General features: G+C 43.7%; 1 protein-coding gene and 2 long non-coding RNA genes across 5 annotated transcripts in view; 2 read left to right on the top strand and 1 right to left on the bottom strand.

Annotated features, from left to right (window-relative positions):
• LOC131829565 (uncharacterized) overlaps positions 1–4462 on the top strand; it is a 142046-nt gene extending 137584 nt beyond the window's left edge. For 2 of the 3 annotated variants that reach the window (XR_009352911.1, XR_009352910.1), the window contains 2 exons: positions 985–1083; positions 4326–4462. This is a non-coding gene — a long non-coding RNA (uncharacterized LOC131829565). Of the gene's footprint in view, positions 1–984; positions 1088–4325 lie in introns of all 3 variants that reach the window. The other variant, XR_009352912.1, reaches the window with a different exon arrangement.
• Positions 2967–16756, bottom strand: part of CHN2 (chimerin 2) — a 290116-nt gene continuing 276326 nt past the window's right edge. The window contains exons 9-13 of the mRNA XM_059171458.1: positions 16107–16280; positions 11868–11945; positions 9390–9527; positions 7665–7770; positions 2967–4742 (exon numbers count right to left, since the gene is read on the bottom strand). Coding sequence (XP_059027441.1) covers positions 4571–4742; positions 7665–7770; positions 9390–9527; positions 11868–11945; positions 16107–16280 — 668 coding nt within the window. The 3' untranslated portion in view covers positions 2967–4570. The remainder of the gene's footprint in view (positions 4743–7664; positions 7771–9389; positions 9528–11867; positions 11946–16106; positions 16281–16756) is intronic.
• LOC131829566 (uncharacterized) lies at positions 5098–9388 on the top strand. The gene is made up of 2 exons (XR_009352913.1): positions 5098–5148; positions 6373–9388. It is a non-coding gene; the product is annotated as an uncharacterized LOC131829566 (long non-coding RNA).

The raw sequence follows: 16756 nt of genomic DNA, 5'->3' as shown, positions 1-16756 counted from the left end.
AATCTCACTTCCCCTCCTCTTCCCTTATACTTCACGTTCTAGTTAAACACAGCTCTGTGGTTCTCCAAGTTTCCCATGCTTCCACGTGTTTATGGTTGGCACCTGCTCTGTCCTCTGCCCAGGGAAGCCAGGGAAGGTCTCGGCAGGGAGGTGAACATGGAGTTGAGACTTGCAGCCTGTGCAGGAAGGTGTGTGACCAGCACGTGGATCCAGGGCTCCCGGTCTTAGGGAATGTGTACTTCAGTGGGAGACAGATGAACCCACAGTCACAGCACTTTGGGATAAGTGCTGGGTGAGGTCCCTGAGTATGATACCATCTTTTCAACTAAACTTCGAAAAGAAAAATGACTGTGGCTCATTTGCATTTACAAAAAAAGCTAAGTCCTCCAGAGCACGAGGTTGAACGTGGTGCCTCCCATGTAACCAAGTAAATCTAAGTGGGACAAAGACATGGATTAGGACATTGTGCAACAGAGCTGAAGACAAGGAAGAGAGGCTTTCTGAATGGCACTCATGAGACTCTTTATTGGAATGCATCAGAACAGACCTCATTTGCTCCCTTCTCTTTCTCTTTCCTGAATGTTGGTGCTCCCCAGAACTCTGAACCGGGACTCTCACCTAGTTCTCTGTTCTGTGTCCTTGAGTCCTTACATTCAACCCCATGGTTGTCCCCTCCCAGAGCCCTATCTCTAGCCGTGGTCTGCCAGTGCAATTGCTCATGAAACATTTGTGCTTAGACGTTTCACAGCGACCTCGGTTTCACCGTGTCCAAAATGGCCCTCACCATCTTCCCTCCCCCCCCCTCCTTGAGACCACCAACTCCTCTTTCTCTCTTCTTTTCAGTAAATATTATGCAGTTGTCAAATTAAGCCACCGGGGAATCATCCTTGATTCTTTAATCCAATCTATAACCAAACTTTTTCAATTCTGCCTCCTTACTATGACTCCATTCTAGCTGACTTTGCCTTGCTACCCCCGATGCAGGCTACGTCACCGCAGTCCTTTATGACAAGGAGAACATCTCACTGCCTCTACCCTTACTACCTTCATCTGCTCAAATGTTCTCCATGGATCCACAACCAAGTAAGTGATCTTTTAAAATTGTAAACTAGATTGTGTCATCTGTCCCATATAACCCATTAAGGCTAGTGCAACGTGGTACCCTGGATGGTATCCCAGGACAGAAGAGGATATTGGTAGAAAACCCATAAAATCTGAATGACTTCTGGAATTTAGTTTTTAATGTGCCAGTATTGGTTTCTTAGTTTTGATAAATGTACCACAGTTATATAAGATGTTACCATTAGTGGAGGATGGGTGAGGAGGACACACGAACTCTTTTTAGTATCTTTGCAACTTTTCTGTAAATGTAAAACCATTCCAAAATTTAGTTTATTAAAAAAAAATTTGGGGGGCACTTGGGTGGCTCAGTTGGTTAAGTGTCTGACTCTTGATTTTGGGCTCAGATCATGATCTCAGGGTCATGGGATTGAGCCCTTTGTTTGAGATTCAGCAGGGAGTATGTTTGAGATTCTTCCTGTACCATTCCCGCCCCCCCCCACCCCGGCCAGGTGCTCTTTCTTTCTCTCTCTCTCAGATAAGTAGATAAATCTTAAAAATTAGCGGCACTCATTCTCCTGATGCTAGAGTCCCAAACCCTCAACACAAAGAGTTCCTCTCTCTAGTCAGTCTAAATTGAGTTCTTCTAGTGAGATAAGTCTCTTCCTGGCTTCCAAGTATTCACAGTGTTTGGCCCCTTAATAAATGCCTGATAAATACTGGTTGAAAATCAATGAACATTACAGTTTTAAAATCAAAAGGTTAATTATAAATTTGGGATTGATAGGTCTTGGGAGATTCATAAGCTGAGTTTGGTTTTCAGTAGGAATCAGGACACTCCAGACAACCCGTGAGCTGTTTGTGACCCGCGGCTCTCCTATGCTCTTACCTTCCGCCCTCTGCCCTTCCAGCCTGCTGTCCTCGAAATTCAGCAGCAGCCCCCTCCCATTGTGGAGACCAGGTGCCCATTTATGTTAATAGGAGAAAGAAAAGTCTTTTCCTCCTGTCCTTAGGACTGTCTTCTCCCACCCACTCTGCTCCTGTGGGCCTCCCACAACCCACTTGGAGACAATTTAACAGTGCGTTTCTGGAAACAATGCTGCCTCCTTTCAGGTCTTGACTACTAGTGTTATTCCAATGGTAGGAATTTCAACCCAGGTAAGAGGAGCCATGTCAGGCTGCCAGATGGTAGGGGAGATAGACCTGGGTGAGCAGGTTTCAGACTAAAGCAAGGGAGAAGGGATCAGGTGTTGTAATCACATTCGAGAAAAGGAGTCAGGTGACCCTCGTTATGTATTCTAGAACCCTGTCATAATATCCCTTTTTATTACTTGAACTTGGATTTAACCTGGGACAAGCCCTTCTCTTCTCATGCTTCTGCCTTCCCTACCCCCATTATATATTTTCCCCTGTTATCACTCTTAATAAGAAATAACTATTACTAATTACTTTAGATTAACACTTCATCTAAGATGTTACAACCAGAATATTTTCCCCAGTTTTTCAGATGAGCAAACTCTTTCCCATGGTCATCTGTGCTAATCACTGCGGGATCTGGGATTTGAACTCAAGTCTTTCTGGCTATAAAACTCTTGTTCTCCTCTGCTGCCAATGACCTAGAGGGATTTGCTCTAAACACTGCGTCTCTTAATGAAAAAAACATAAATGCAGCAGGACTTAGTGAAGGGGGAGCATTAGAATCCTAATTCAAGCAGTCTCTCCAGAGGGAAGCTGGAGGAGGATTGGGCAGCAAGGTGGGGACTCTGTGGGATGTTTGTTTCCTCGTGATGTTTTGGTGATGATAGAAACCCTACTGCCAAAACCCATGTGGGAACAATGTTTTAAATACTCTCCCCCTAGAGCCCTCTGCCACTCCCCAACAGCAGTTTTCTTTGCACGCTCCAAGATATGATAGACAGAAGAATTTAATACATTTAATGCTTTTCCTTCCATTTACACTATCATAAATTACAAAGTATTATTCACTTCACAAAATAAAACCATTTTCAGATAATTTTTTGACAGTATCAAGAAGTACATAAGCTACAACCAACAAATCTGTACACTTGGGAGGGACAATAATAGCAGGGACCCAGCAGAACCATTGTGATCCCCCCGTGTGCCAACGGAGTCCGTCCGCATAGCCCGTGGAACTGTCCAGGACGATTGCACTGCCCTCCTCCTTTTAGCTCACTCACCACACAGTGATTCTCTTCTGGTCACTCCAAAACAAGACTAGCCAGTAAGTACATGGATCATCTCAGACAATCAGAGGAAAAGACATTGTAGTTGGATTTCAAAGAAAATTTTTTTTAAATTTACAGTTTTTGATGCTTTAAATATTTTACCTATATTACCAAATATAGAGATCTTGCTGTGAAAAAGCTCATGCTAAGCTAAATTTATAATGAAGATGAAACTATTGTGATCAAATCATATTAAATTATCCCTACAGAGCTACTTTTATCGAGGAACAAATATTTGTAAAAATCAAACTTATTCATTCTTACTTTTTAAAAATAAGCTTGTTTATAAAAAAAAAGGGGGGGGGAAATCAGCACAACTTGCCATTAATTGGTTAGTCCCAAGGACTGGCCTGAAAAGGACATAGGGAAAGTGCTAACTTTTTACGTGGCCCAGATTCAACCAGTATTCTCACGTCATTACATGTAAAGTGACCACATTCTGCATGTTCTAGGATATACACACATAACAGGGAGGAAAGACTCTGACCAATGCCAAAACATACTTTGGGATTTCACGAAATTCTCATGGAAAGAAAATCTGTGGATGTTTCAGACCGTCCTACAACTGCTAAAAACATATACTGTACGACTACAAAGATGCCAGTGCTTAACAGCAAAACCTATCAAAAGCAGGGACACAGGTGGCCGGTGAACTTCCATTGCAAAGCACTGATAAGGACAGAGGTATGTCAAGATAATACTGCATTCACGGTAAACTTTTTCAGGGATCACAGCAAGAAGCAGGACAAGGTGCACAGGGTCATAATCAATGCACTGCATTGAGTTCTATTTGCTGAAATAAAGTAACATTCTTGCAGCTAAAATAAAAATACATTTTACAATATAAGTTTCATTTAACATTTAACATAGAATTGTCTTTTTGTAAGTGGAAAATGTATAACTGTATCAAGTACCTCTATGAATTAAATTCCCTTTTATTACTGATAAGACTGAAGCTTAAAGAGCTACCTTTTTTTTTTTTTTTTAAATAAGTTAAAGATTTATTAATCACTCTTCCAGCAAAACAGACATCTGTAGGAGGCACAGCAAAGACCCACGACAGGGCCTTTGTTCACTCTCACCCCTGCTGTCCTCACATGGAGGCGGCGAGTGTCTATGAGACACAGAAGCCGACTTGACAGTCCACTGTGGTCCAGGAAATTCCGTCACTTGCAACAAATCAAGGGTAAGAAGTGTTTTTATTCCTTTTTAGCCTTATCAGCAAGATGGGGCTGGGGCCATTCGTCTCATTTCCCTGATGGGGATTAAAACAAAACATCTTCATTTTCTATTAAAATCTGCACAATCAGCTTTTGGTACCGCATGTCATGGAGGGTGGTGAGGGTGCTGTCCTCGGGGGACCTCATCAGCGTGGGTCCAAACACGATCCCCAGATTTTCAGCATTCATGAGATTGTCCTTTTCATTCAGTGTCACCCTGCAAAACAGACACATCCACAGAGCTGTTACAGATTCTGGATGAATTTATATACTGGTTAAATACATGTATGCTCCCCCAAATTTCTCTGGTTTGGGAAGTTATAAAAGACGATTGAGAATCAGAATTCTAGAAAAGTATTTTTAAAAAAGGTAATTTTGGGGGGTTGTCTGGTTGGCTTAGTTGGTTAAACATCTGACTCAATTTTGGCTCTGCTCAGGACCGAGCCCCACTTCGGGCTCAGCACTCAGAGAAAGCATGGGAGAGCATGCTTAGACTCCATGCTTTCTCAGATAAATAAATCTTTTTAAAAAAGGTAACGTTCTGACTTTTTTTTTTTTTTTTTTTTTTTTAAGATTGTTGACATTGCCTTCAGCCAGTGGAAGTAAATGACTTAGTGAATCTGGTAAGAAAATCAGTCCTTCTTAATAAATGTGGACATGTGATTAGAGGGTACTGGTTGAAAGGGGCAGCCAATTCCTAGCTGGCCCACAGTTCATACACATTTCAGGCTAGGCTTGTATGGAAGTCTCTTCTTTCCTGTAGTTGCTTCCTGCTGGTCTGTATGCTCCCAAGCAGGGATGCTGATGGCAGATCTCCGGTCTGCTGGCAGGGCTCATGTCAGCGGAGGAAGGTCACTGCAGGATGGGGCTGCCATGAGCGTAGGAATAGCCAGACCGCTATCACGGGACAGGGGAATGGCTGGAATGTGGCCAGACAGGAAAGCAGTTGGACATTATTTCTAGTTCCCACAGGATGAGGTCTGGAGCAGTAATTATTGTTGGAATTGAAAAGCATCATTTCAACATCCAGATGAGAACAGCAAAGCCTTCAAGAATAAAAGTCCAATTCCAGAGTTGGCTTCGTACCTTCCTAGTGGGATAAAATTACAGTCTCCTAGATTCTTGTTTTCAGGAATTGAGGTTTTTTGGATGTTCGTAGTAGAACTAAAAGACAATAGGATTAAAACCTGTTTAGGTTCCACACAGAAGGCCATCCTTTTGTTTCTATTCTCTTGGAGCTAATTAAATTGGCCACTTAGTATTTTTTTAGGAAGGCCCATGAGCTTGCATTATTTTCATGTTGCAAAGCTAAGGAGACAGGAAAGAGGACTACTCTCCACTGTCAGCTTGCTCCCATCTCCTCATTAAGTCAGGCACCATGCCTGGTCAAACAAGACAGTTAGCAAACCCTCCATCATAAAAATACTAAATTATTGGCATTAAAGATTCAACTGGGACATATCAGCATTTTTCCTAAAAATTATACTTTGCCTTCCAAACTATAACAATTAGAACTAATTTCTCTCTAAAGAAATTATGGCTAGCTAAAAGCCAGGCTGGCATTCATAGTCTATTACTTATCCAAAAATTGTTCAAACTCTTAAATTCAAGAGAGTAATCAAAATGAAAACCTTCTGAGCTCAATGTTATTATATCTCTGATCACTGTGAATATGAGCAACAATATGTTTAAGATTTAAAAAAACAAAACAAAACTGAGAGTTTATACAGTATTCTCAACTTGCTTCCTTTCACTTTTGAATGGGTCTGTAAATTAATCAGTGCAGACAATTTTTGGTTCATTTCATCTAAGAGTGGGCTACTGCTGTGTGTCTTTCTGAAACACAGAAGAAGGCCCACAGAAAGGCTCTGATCCCTCCAACATCTCAAAGAACAACTCACTGACCTCATTATACATGTACAGTGAAGGAAAGAGATCCACAGCTGGGTCAATGAGTCTGGAACCAGAGGCTCCAGTGTCCTTCAAATCTCCAAACATCTCCACCCATCTCGTGTGCTGTCACACAGCCCGGAGTGGAGCTCTCTCTGGTTGGTACCCTCTGAGATGCCTCACCGTGATCCCTGCTTCCTGTAAGTCATACTCCTATGTGATCCCTTCCCATAAGGGATGGGCCGGACCTAGGGACTTACTTCTAACAGACAGAAGATAGCGAAAGCAACTGGATGTCGCTCCTGAGGTTAGGTTGCAGAAAGAGTGTAGATTTTGTCTTAGATGCTCTTGCCTACTTGTTCTGAAGGATGCCCGCTGCCATTTTGTGAGCCGCCCAAGGGGAGATCCACATGGCAGGGAACTGTGGGTGGCTTCCAGCAAACAGTCGGCAAGAGAATGAGGCCTCCGGTCATGCAGCCTCCAAGGAACTGAATCCAGTTCATGTGTGAGCTTGGAAGCTCATGCTCCCCTAGTTGAGCCTTTAGAAGAGATGACAGCCTGGCCATCACCTCCACACAGCCTCAGTGGAGGCCTTGACCCAAAGGCAGCCAGATAAGCCACACCTGGGTTCCTGATCACAGAGACTGTGAGATAATCTGCATTTTTAAAGCCTCCAATCTGGGGGGGGGGCGGCAATTTGTTAGTTGGTGATAGGTCACCAATCCATCCAGAAAACCAAGGGATCAGGACGGGAATGTGCCTGCCCAGACGCAAGGTAGGTTCAGGAGTCTGGAACTAGAAAGAGCAGAAGGAGGAAGAACAGAACACGGAGTACAGGGCTTGTGTAGGGAGCATATGCTGACCTGGACGGAGTGTGGACCAATGGTGAAGGCTGAGCATGGGCTCTTGACCAGACTGCCTGGATATCAAGCCTGGCTCCAGCTTACCTCTTCAGAGCAGGTATTTTACCTCCTTTAAACATCAGCAATCTCCTCTGTAACCCGAGGCCCTTAAACATACCCACCTCACAGAGATAAGCCCGTAAAGTGGGGGGTTCCCCTCCAGTTACGGAGTCAGGGTTCTAACAGTTACAAATGGGGCTGGCCTAGCAAAGGCAGCAGAGTTCATTTTACAGAAGAGCCTGTCCCCTCAGTGGGTGAGGGAGGAAGGTTGGGAGCTCCTCCTAAGGCATTCACTGTCCAAGGCAGACAGGGTTTACAGAGGATGTGTCAAGGAGCTGTTGGCTTACTTCTTGAGATGGATCATCAGATATCGGAGGGTTTCATAGTGGGCCGGCGGCAGCAGCATCAGCACGTCATGGACGGCTTCCAACCTCTCATCTGCATTGGAGATTTCTGGGAAGAGCCCACAGAAGCAGTTAGTGCAGTGCTAGAACATCAAAGTTTTCAGAGAAGTAAAAAGAAGTTTGGTTTGTTCTGGTGACAGGTGGAAGGGAAGTCTAGTGAGTTCACGCAATTTTAGGTAACATTTCACTTAAATTATATCAAAGCATTTGTATCTTGTCTGATTCCAGTAAGGGTTGGAGGTTGGGAACCACACATGTGTTGAACACCCAGTGGGTGGGTGAAAGGAAGCTGGGCCTGGTCCTTGCCCCCCAGGAATCTATAGTCCTGGAGATGTTTGCAGGTGGCACAGATGGCTTTGCTCATCTTCTGAATGCTGGACTTGCTTGAAATCTCAATATCATGAGCTTTAATTTAAACTGGACCATACTTTGTAGGGTTCTCCTACAGCTGTCTGACAGCCTTTTCCTGCAAGGCTCCCATGACTGAATGCACTTTATGACACAAGGGGGCTAGCCCACCGGTGCAGCTTGCATTGATGGCGCCGTTCATCAAAGTGTTGGCATGTTTAACTGTGCTGTACAGTCTGGGTTAGGAAGCAAATACTAGGCATGTTCACAAACAGAGGAAACATGCATGCTTTTGCTTTTTAGGGCTCTGATTGGTATTAGCAGTCATTCAAGGAACACTCCCCCTCCATTTCTGCTGGGGCAAAGGGTGCTGGGCTGCCAGAACCTTCTTCACCCAGGACCACCAGGACCCAGGAGAGAAGGCTCTTACCAGGAAGAGGGGCCATGGCTCATCAGGAAAGTGCATCTTGCACTAATCCCAGCCTGCCCACATTTGTCCCCATTGGGCATCTTATTATTATACTTACCTTTGAGGAATTTCTTATGAAAAAGATCTTTAAAGGGTGCTTGTTTGCTATGTCATGCATTCCAGCATCTACTCTGCCCTTCCTTCCTATGTTCCTGGGCAAAGTGCAGCACCGCTTCCCACTCCCTGCCCCCTATCTCCCACCCTAATATGGTCCTCTCTCCTGACACCAGTCAACCCAAGTACCAAACACTAATGAACAACCATGGGCTGAAGGAAGACCAATGATGATGATGTTCGGTTCCTGTCCCTGAGTGCTCAGCTCTCAGACGCTAGCTTTCCTACTCATAAGCCGCCTCATCAAGTAGATGAGTAGATGGAGAACATTATGGAGTGGTCCTGGTATAGCACGTGCCATGGTATTATCAGTTGTGAACATCAGTGAGCAAAGCTTGGGGTCTAACTTTAATCGATTAGCAATGAGAGTGTGCTTAATGGATGAAAGTAGCTAATCTATATAGTCCTCATTGGAGAAAATCTGCTTGTTTACACCAGACTCATTATTGTTTTTGATATATAACAGAGTAGCCCCAGCTGGGCCAGTTCCAGCAGAGAAGAGACGAAATGGAGAGAGAACTGCCTGGCGCCAAGCTTCAGCCGCATGGAGGTAGCTTGGGACTTGTTCAACTCAGCTGGTGAACTAGGCCTGGTTTTCTAGTAACTGTACCATTGTGCCCTCACTTGGCAAAGCGAGTGCTCATGGAATAAACAGTCCTGAGTTTTAATTTTCTTGAAGTTAAAAGCATTCTACTTTGCACTTTGGTACAAATAAAAGGTTAGTTCTCAATACTTACTCGCTGCTTCGATAAATTTGGGATAGGTGTCATAGGTGATAACAGGAATGGGTAGGTCTCTGAAGTAAAGTTTAAGGGCTCCAGTGATGATGTTTATGTCTGGATAGATGTTGGCAGATATATCTGCCTTTTCACCGTCTGAAAAACAATCAATGATCCAATTCCCAATTAGGATCTATTTTGTCAAGTTAAAGAAAAAACAAAAATCCAATAGTGCCTGCAATGTGCCCATACTAGTCCCAGCTGACTACTCTTGCAATAACACCAACGTGCAGGAAGTAACAAAAACAGGTTTGGAGAGAGGGATTTTGGGGTCTGAGGGTAAGTGTAGCCAAAAAGGTAGTGAAATTGACTTATTGTAGTTATTTGGGCCCAGCCTCTGGTAATTTGCTAGGACAAAACTTAGCATAGTGATTCATATTCTAGACACAAACATTCATAAGAGAATAATCATCTCATCTGAAATAATAATAAAAAAAATCAAGCTTTAAATAGCCGCACCAGCATTCTTCGAATTTGAACATCACACACACATAATTGCTGAATGTCTTCAGTTTCTATTTTCTGTCACAGGCTCACTGACATTTCTCTTATCTTGGTTCTCTCTCTTCTGTCCCTAGGACTTTAATCTGGGAAACTCCAATCTTCCCTCATGTATGGATAATGATCTATTCTAATCATGTTTGCAATCATTCTGAAGACATTTTTTGACTTTTTGTTTTACCATTAGTAAAAATCAGTCCAATTTAACTGTCGCAGACTATACATTTTTTGGATAAGAAAGTTTCAATCATATCGAGATGATTAGCAGTTACTTTTACATGGAGAATTGAAGGAAAGCACAAATGTCTCAGCAGATTTGGTGCTGAGGATAAAAACCTGGCGTCCAGAAAGCAGTGAGCATGGCAGATGGGTCACCCCATCCCATTATTTACATATTTAACAAATATCTATTGAGACTCTACCCTGTGGCAGGCACTGTTAAGCACTGGTAAGTCAAAGAAGAAAAGACATTCTCCCTTCAAAGAGCCCTAGTCATTCTGGGAGTCAGGCAGGCAACTCCATAGTTCTAAGGAAATGGGAAGCTTGCTAGGCTGGAAACATGAAAACATGGTAGGGGGAGTGGACACAGGAAAGGACAATGGGGCTCTTAGGTCGGCTTGAGGATGAATGACAGAAGAAAGACTTCAGTGGACACTAATAGGTAAGTGTTTTCCAGGTAGATATGAATTTTAGAAGAATGTGAGCCAAGGGAAGGTGTTCATGAAAACAGGGAAGGTGTATTTGAGTATAGCTGAGGCACAAAGCAGCTGTGCCAAGGTCAGGGCCAAGGAACAGACCATGAGCCTGAAAAGACAGGGTGACCAGATCATCCCAGACCTTGTCTAGTGTTCTCCAGAGTGAAGGTTCTATCTAGTAGGCTAGGGGTTCCAACACTTGACGGGATTTACTACCATTATTTGGACCATTCAATAGAAATACTAGAAAGAAACACTAACTTGGAAAGATATGTAAATCCCCATGTTCACTGCAGCATTAGTCACAAAAGCCAAGACATGGAAACAACCTAAATGTTCACTGATGGATGAACATAGAGGAGATGCAGTATATAAATACATATAATGGAATATTATTCAGCCATAAAAAGGAGTGAAATCTTGCCATTTGTGGCAACATGGAGGGACCTTGATGGAATTATGCTAAATGAAATAAGTCCGGGGCAGCAAAAGACAAATACCGTATGATCTCTTTTATACATGGAATCTAAAACAAAACAATAAAACCAAGCTCACAGATAGAAAGAACAGGTTGGTGGTTGCAGGAGAAAAGCAGGGAGGGGTGGGAAACATGGATGAACTGTTTTTTGTTTAAATGAATTGAATAAAAATTAATAAAGACATACAGATTCTTGGGCTCGCTTAACTTTCTGAATGAGTCCCCAGGGTGGGTCTTGGCAATCTGTACTTTTAATGAGCTCTCAAGTTCTTTGACCTAAGAGATAGTATGGCCTACGGAGCGTTTGTCACAGTTGTAAATAACAAAAGGTGTCACCTTCTAAACTTCCACTGGTGTCCCCTGTTTCAGTGCTGGACATACCCCCATCCTATCTTTGGAGTTTTGGGGGAAGGAAAGGAGGCACTGAGATCCTTAGGTAGGGGTACAGAAGGACACTCTGGGACCATGTAGACCAACCATAAATGTTGGGCAACCAAATCAATCATGATGGTACCAAAGGCTGGCTTCCCATTCACCATTCAAGAAGTATTTTAAACTCACTTCCCCTTGTGGTCACTTATCCATAACTTTTAAGGGAACACCTTCCCCAGAAAGGCAGAGGGCTATGTGATTTGTAAACCATCATTCCTTGGCTTCCTGAGGAACAGCTCTGAAACCCATTCCCACTATGAATAATATCTGGTTCCAAGAGAAAGCACACTAAGGACAGGTCCTCTGACCTTTGAAAGAGCACAAGCCCACCTCTGTCAAAGGCCATTTTGACATCTTCGATGTGTTCAGTGAACCCGGAGACTCTGTAAAGGCCTTCTGACTTCAATCCTGTTGAAAAAAGAGACAGACTTTAGCTTTCTGAAACATCTACAAGGGACTCTAATTTCATATTTACATTGTGAGCTATCAGGAAACGAACAAATAGAGTCAGTACTCTTGTATATTACACACGCTCATGTCAGAAGCCGGGCTTGTCCATCTCCGTTTCCAGGCACGTCTGTCTTCATTTGCTTGTGCTGCAATGGAGACCTCAGGGATCTGGTCGTCTTCCTGCCCAGCTTTGCACAGTGAGCCCGTTTAAGATTCTCATTGACCACGGTCTCCTGCTTCCTTGTTTGTCAGATAGCTGGATGAGATTTTACTGCTTCAGGCAGCAACCTGGCTCTTTCTCAGCATCCTCTTAGCCCACGTGTCACACTGTGTGCAGCACGGTGCTAGAAACACACACGTACATGGATGCTTGCATATTATCCTGATTTTATTGAAATGATCTAAATTTTATAGCCTTTTCTGTTTAGTCATAAATAGGATAATATGTTCAATGTTTAAATATGACTGATTTAATTATTATACCTTGAAATATCATAAAGAGGGGAAAATAAAAATTTAGTGATGATTCTGGGAATTCGATCCCTGTATATCTGGGCTAAGAAGAGGTTGTGGTTTCTGCTCAAATAGATCTTATTGATTTGTTAAGATGTCCTAAGGCCGGTTCAGGTCCGAAACGCATCAGAAGGGATAAAGGGTCAGACTGTAGACGTTCCAAGTCCGAAACAAGCTGCTATCAAACTCCAGTTATGGTAAGAACGTGTGCACAGAGAGCTTGTACAACTGGCCTGCATAAATCCTGCCGCTCTTCCTCCTGGGACAGAGACCTTCACAGATCTCGGTTGTCTTCCACTGAGCCGCACTCAGTCTCAGAACTCATCTCAGTATAGTTGCCCAGGCTGCCAACATTGATCCACTGGCCCAGCTCACCAGAGGAGACCGGGTGTCATCGTCTTCTAGTTGGCGGTCCACGTGAACCTGCCATAGTGGTCCTGCCATAGAGGTCCTGCCTCACTATGGGCGTGACCTGCACACAACACAGGCAAGGCACGCAGGAGCACAGTGTGGTGAACACTAATCCTGCCTGTTTGTGGAAGGGTCCATGAGAAAGATTTTCTGGAACAGTGATCTTTGAAGGGAGTCATGAAGGATGGGCTAGAGTTTGCCAGAGCAGCAGAGGCTTCCAGCTCTCCTTGAAAAATCAGCTCTCCCCTTCCTCAGCTGCAATGGAACCTCCGATTTGCTGAGCAACATCCATGGCTGTGGCCAGTCCATTCTGGCGAATGTAAAGAGAGCAGAATTGATGTGCGTGGCGCTGGGGTTGTAGACTTGAAGAGGAAAAGCACGCCCTTCTGCCCTTGGTTGGAATGCAGAGGGGCTGGCAATGACCCTTTGGGAGCATGCAGATGAAGGCAGCTCTCGAGGATGGCGGAGCAACAAGCTGCAGGCCTGGGTTCCTGCCCTTGGGGAGCTGCTCACCTCGCCCTAGACTGCTCCCAGGGCCCGGACCGGTACTGGAGAGAGACAGATTTCTATCTTGTTGGAGACACTATTGTTTGGGGGTCTCTGTGCCAGCAATGAAGCTGGCAGACGGACACATTCAGAGGTGGAGTTAGGATAGGTGGTAATTCCAAGAAAAGGCAGAAGGAATAACATAGGCCAAGAGTCCTGTATGTTGGGCCCCGTGCAAGGCTGTTTATATGAATCAGCTCTTCTTAACCCTGGCAGCCACCTTATGACTGATTCCATTCACTTTATGGGAGAGGAAACATATTCAAATGGAGCAGGTAACTTGGCCGAGGTCACGCCACAGCGAGTGTGAGACCAGGCTGGGAGTCTCACTCCAAGTCCGTGATCTTTTCATTCTGCCACACCATGCAGAAACAAATGACCATGAAAGAGCCTTTGCAGAACAGTAAGGGATTTGCCAGGGATAAAGATGAGGTAAGACTTTGGCAGAAGCGGCAATGAAGCTGGGGACGGGAGTCATGTGAATTTCTTCCAGCCCATTCTCTGATTCTGCTCCCATGTGCAGGATGCTGAGGCCTGCGGCTCCAGTCCCTTTGCTCTGAGTCCCCCGGAACACATTCCTGCTCTGGGCTCTTCTAGCTCTTGTGCTTGGCGAGCTTCGTGCTGTGCTTCCCCTGGACATGGTGGGTAACTGCGCCGGAGTTTTCAGTCGCATCTGATGAGGATCAGCATGGGACGGTCCCAGCTTCTCCAGGGAGGCTGAGGTCCTGAGTGGAGGCTCTAGAGGGACTGATGATCTGACCCCAAATTGCAGAGCCCTCTAAGCAGTAGGACCCAGGGATAGTTTTCCCAGCTCCTCACCCAGAGTCAGGGCACCGCTTCTCAACTCTTACCCAGCTCAGCCCCTGCAGCAATACCTTCCCCAGATCCCAAAGCAGCCACTAAACTCCGACAGGCCCAGGAATCAAAAGGCAGCTGGCACTTACAGTTTGAGATGAAATTAGCAAGTCTTAAGGAAACAGAAGAGCTCTAGTTTTCATCCTGCACGGAAGAGGGAATGGTTTCCTATCTCTAAAAGGCTTGGAGTCATGAGCTTATAATGCCCTCTTTTGTTTTGTTTTGGAAAGAATGGAATAGTTAGCCAGTGTATAAATATCTGTGGAATAATTTACACCAGTTTGGACACAATAATGGACACTGACTACAGCAGGGCACCTACACAGCAAAAATGGTTAAAGCCTCTGGGCTTTACATGGTCCAGTTATCGAAGTTCTATTCAGCCATCCAACTTCTTCCCAACCAGACTCAATCCAACACATCACTGAACATTTTGATACTGAAGGGCAGCCAGACAAAGCACACAGCAAAGAAAGAGGACTCAAGAATACTAGGAAGAGCCTTCTTATTGAAATGTTTCTATTTTTCTGCGGCTACTACTACTTTTTTTTTTTTTTTTTTTGAGAAGTTTGTAGACTTTCTTTAATGAATGCTTTAATATTTTTGAACGAAATAAAAGGTCAGTCATAGAGTTTTTGAGCCAAGGGAACTTAGTTCAATATTTAATCTCTTGTATTTTCTAACTTTTAAAAAAATATATTTATTTATTGGGGCTCCTAGATGGCTCAGTTGGTTGCACTGCCAACTCTTATTTTGCCTGTCATGGTCTCGGGCTCCTGGGATGGAGCTCTGCATCAGGCACAGAATTCCATGCTTGGCATGGAATCGGCTTCAGGATTCTCGCTCTCCCTCTGCCCCTCCCTGCTTGCTTGTTCCCTCCCTCTCTCAAGTGAATAAATAAATCTTTTTAAAAAAGATTTATTACCTGGCGATTCACAGACCTGTACCCCTGGGGATAAAAATATATGTTTATAAAAAATAAAAAATTTTTTAAAAAGATTTATTTAGTTATGTACTTGTGTGAGAGAGAGAAAGCATGTGGTGGGGAGGAGGAGAGGGAGAGAGAGCATCTCAAGTAGACCTCCTACTGAGTGAAGCCCGGTGCAGGGCTTGATCCCACATTCCCAAGATCACGACTTGAGCTGAAATCAAGAATCTGATGCTTACTCTTAAAATTAAGTGACTGAGCCACTCAGGCGCCCCTCTTCTGTGCCTTCTTGATTTTTCATTGCACAGATCTTTCTAATCTCTTAACTCTCTTTGAAAGAAACAGAACCAATCCTAGCAGTGAATTTCTCTATGGTAGAAAATGTATGTGTTGATCAGCAGTTTCTTTATCTTATATAATAGGATCACTTTTTAAGACTCAATTCAAACCTCATCTCTGCCATAAATGTTTCCTGAATTGTCCTTGAAGCACATTGAAATGTCTTCCTCTGTGACTCCATCGTGTTTTGAATATACACACCCATAACATTTATTTATTTTACTTATCACCTCTGATTCTGCATTTCTGGAAGGTAAGAACTGTGACTTTTGTATCCTCAATGTGTAGCAGGTAATAAATTCTTAAACTTGTGTTGGCTGCATATATGCAAGGTTTAGGTACACAACAGAACCTGATGTAGTTGCCTGGATTTTGTGTGTGTGTGTGTTTGTGCTGGGTCAGAATGTTTCCCCAACATCAATAGTGGAGAGAGAGAGTCAATTTTACAATTGTAAGAAAGTTTCCTTGACAATAGTAAAAACAAACAATAAAAACAAAGTCACTAAAATAAGGAGTCTTTTCCAAACCTCTTGCTTCAATCTCCCGTATGCATATGTCTACCACCATGGGTCTCTGAGTGTTGTGAGCCTTTACAAGTGTTGTGAGGTCACAGCAGTACACCTTCTTGATCCTCTTGAGATCTGGCTGACAGTCATTGGGAACGTGCTTGGAACACTGTTTGTGTACGTTCAGTCCACAGTCTGTAAACAAAGAAGCCACGTTAGCCTCACCGGCCCTTTTGTCAAAGCCCGACCCAAATTATATGTTACCAAAAGTAAAAGTGGAAACACCCAAAGGTTTGCTGTATCTTTCTGGAACATCTATCCCATTTAGAGGTAATACTCTTAACAAGTATGAGTATGAATCCATCTTTACTCACAAAGCTTAAATAATTCCATTTTTTCTCATTTAGCCTTTTTTGTTGCTGGACCATAAGAATAGAACATTTCACTGAGATAGTTTTGGTGCTTTGCTAGGTTGTTTGTAGGGGTTTCCCCCCTCTCTTTTGGGACTTGGAAACTTTGGGTCCACATGTGGATGTCTGGGTTTAGAATCCCAGAGCTAGTCTTGGCTAATAAAGGGTACTTAGGACTTTTGCTAGGTTGTTTTTCTAAGGCCATGGATTCTCCTTTAGTGGAAGACATGATTACTCTCTCTGTAGGAATCTTTAATTTTT

The sequence above is a fragment of the Mustela lutreola genome, chromosome 4 (genome assembly GCF_030435805.1).
Source record: "Mustela lutreola isolate mMusLut2 chromosome 4, mMusLut2.pri, whole genome shotgun sequence".
Classification (NCBI taxonomy): domain Eukaryota; kingdom Metazoa; phylum Chordata; class Mammalia; order Carnivora; family Mustelidae; genus Mustela; species Mustela lutreola.
This window is presented reverse-complemented; position numbering and strand designations above follow the sequence as displayed.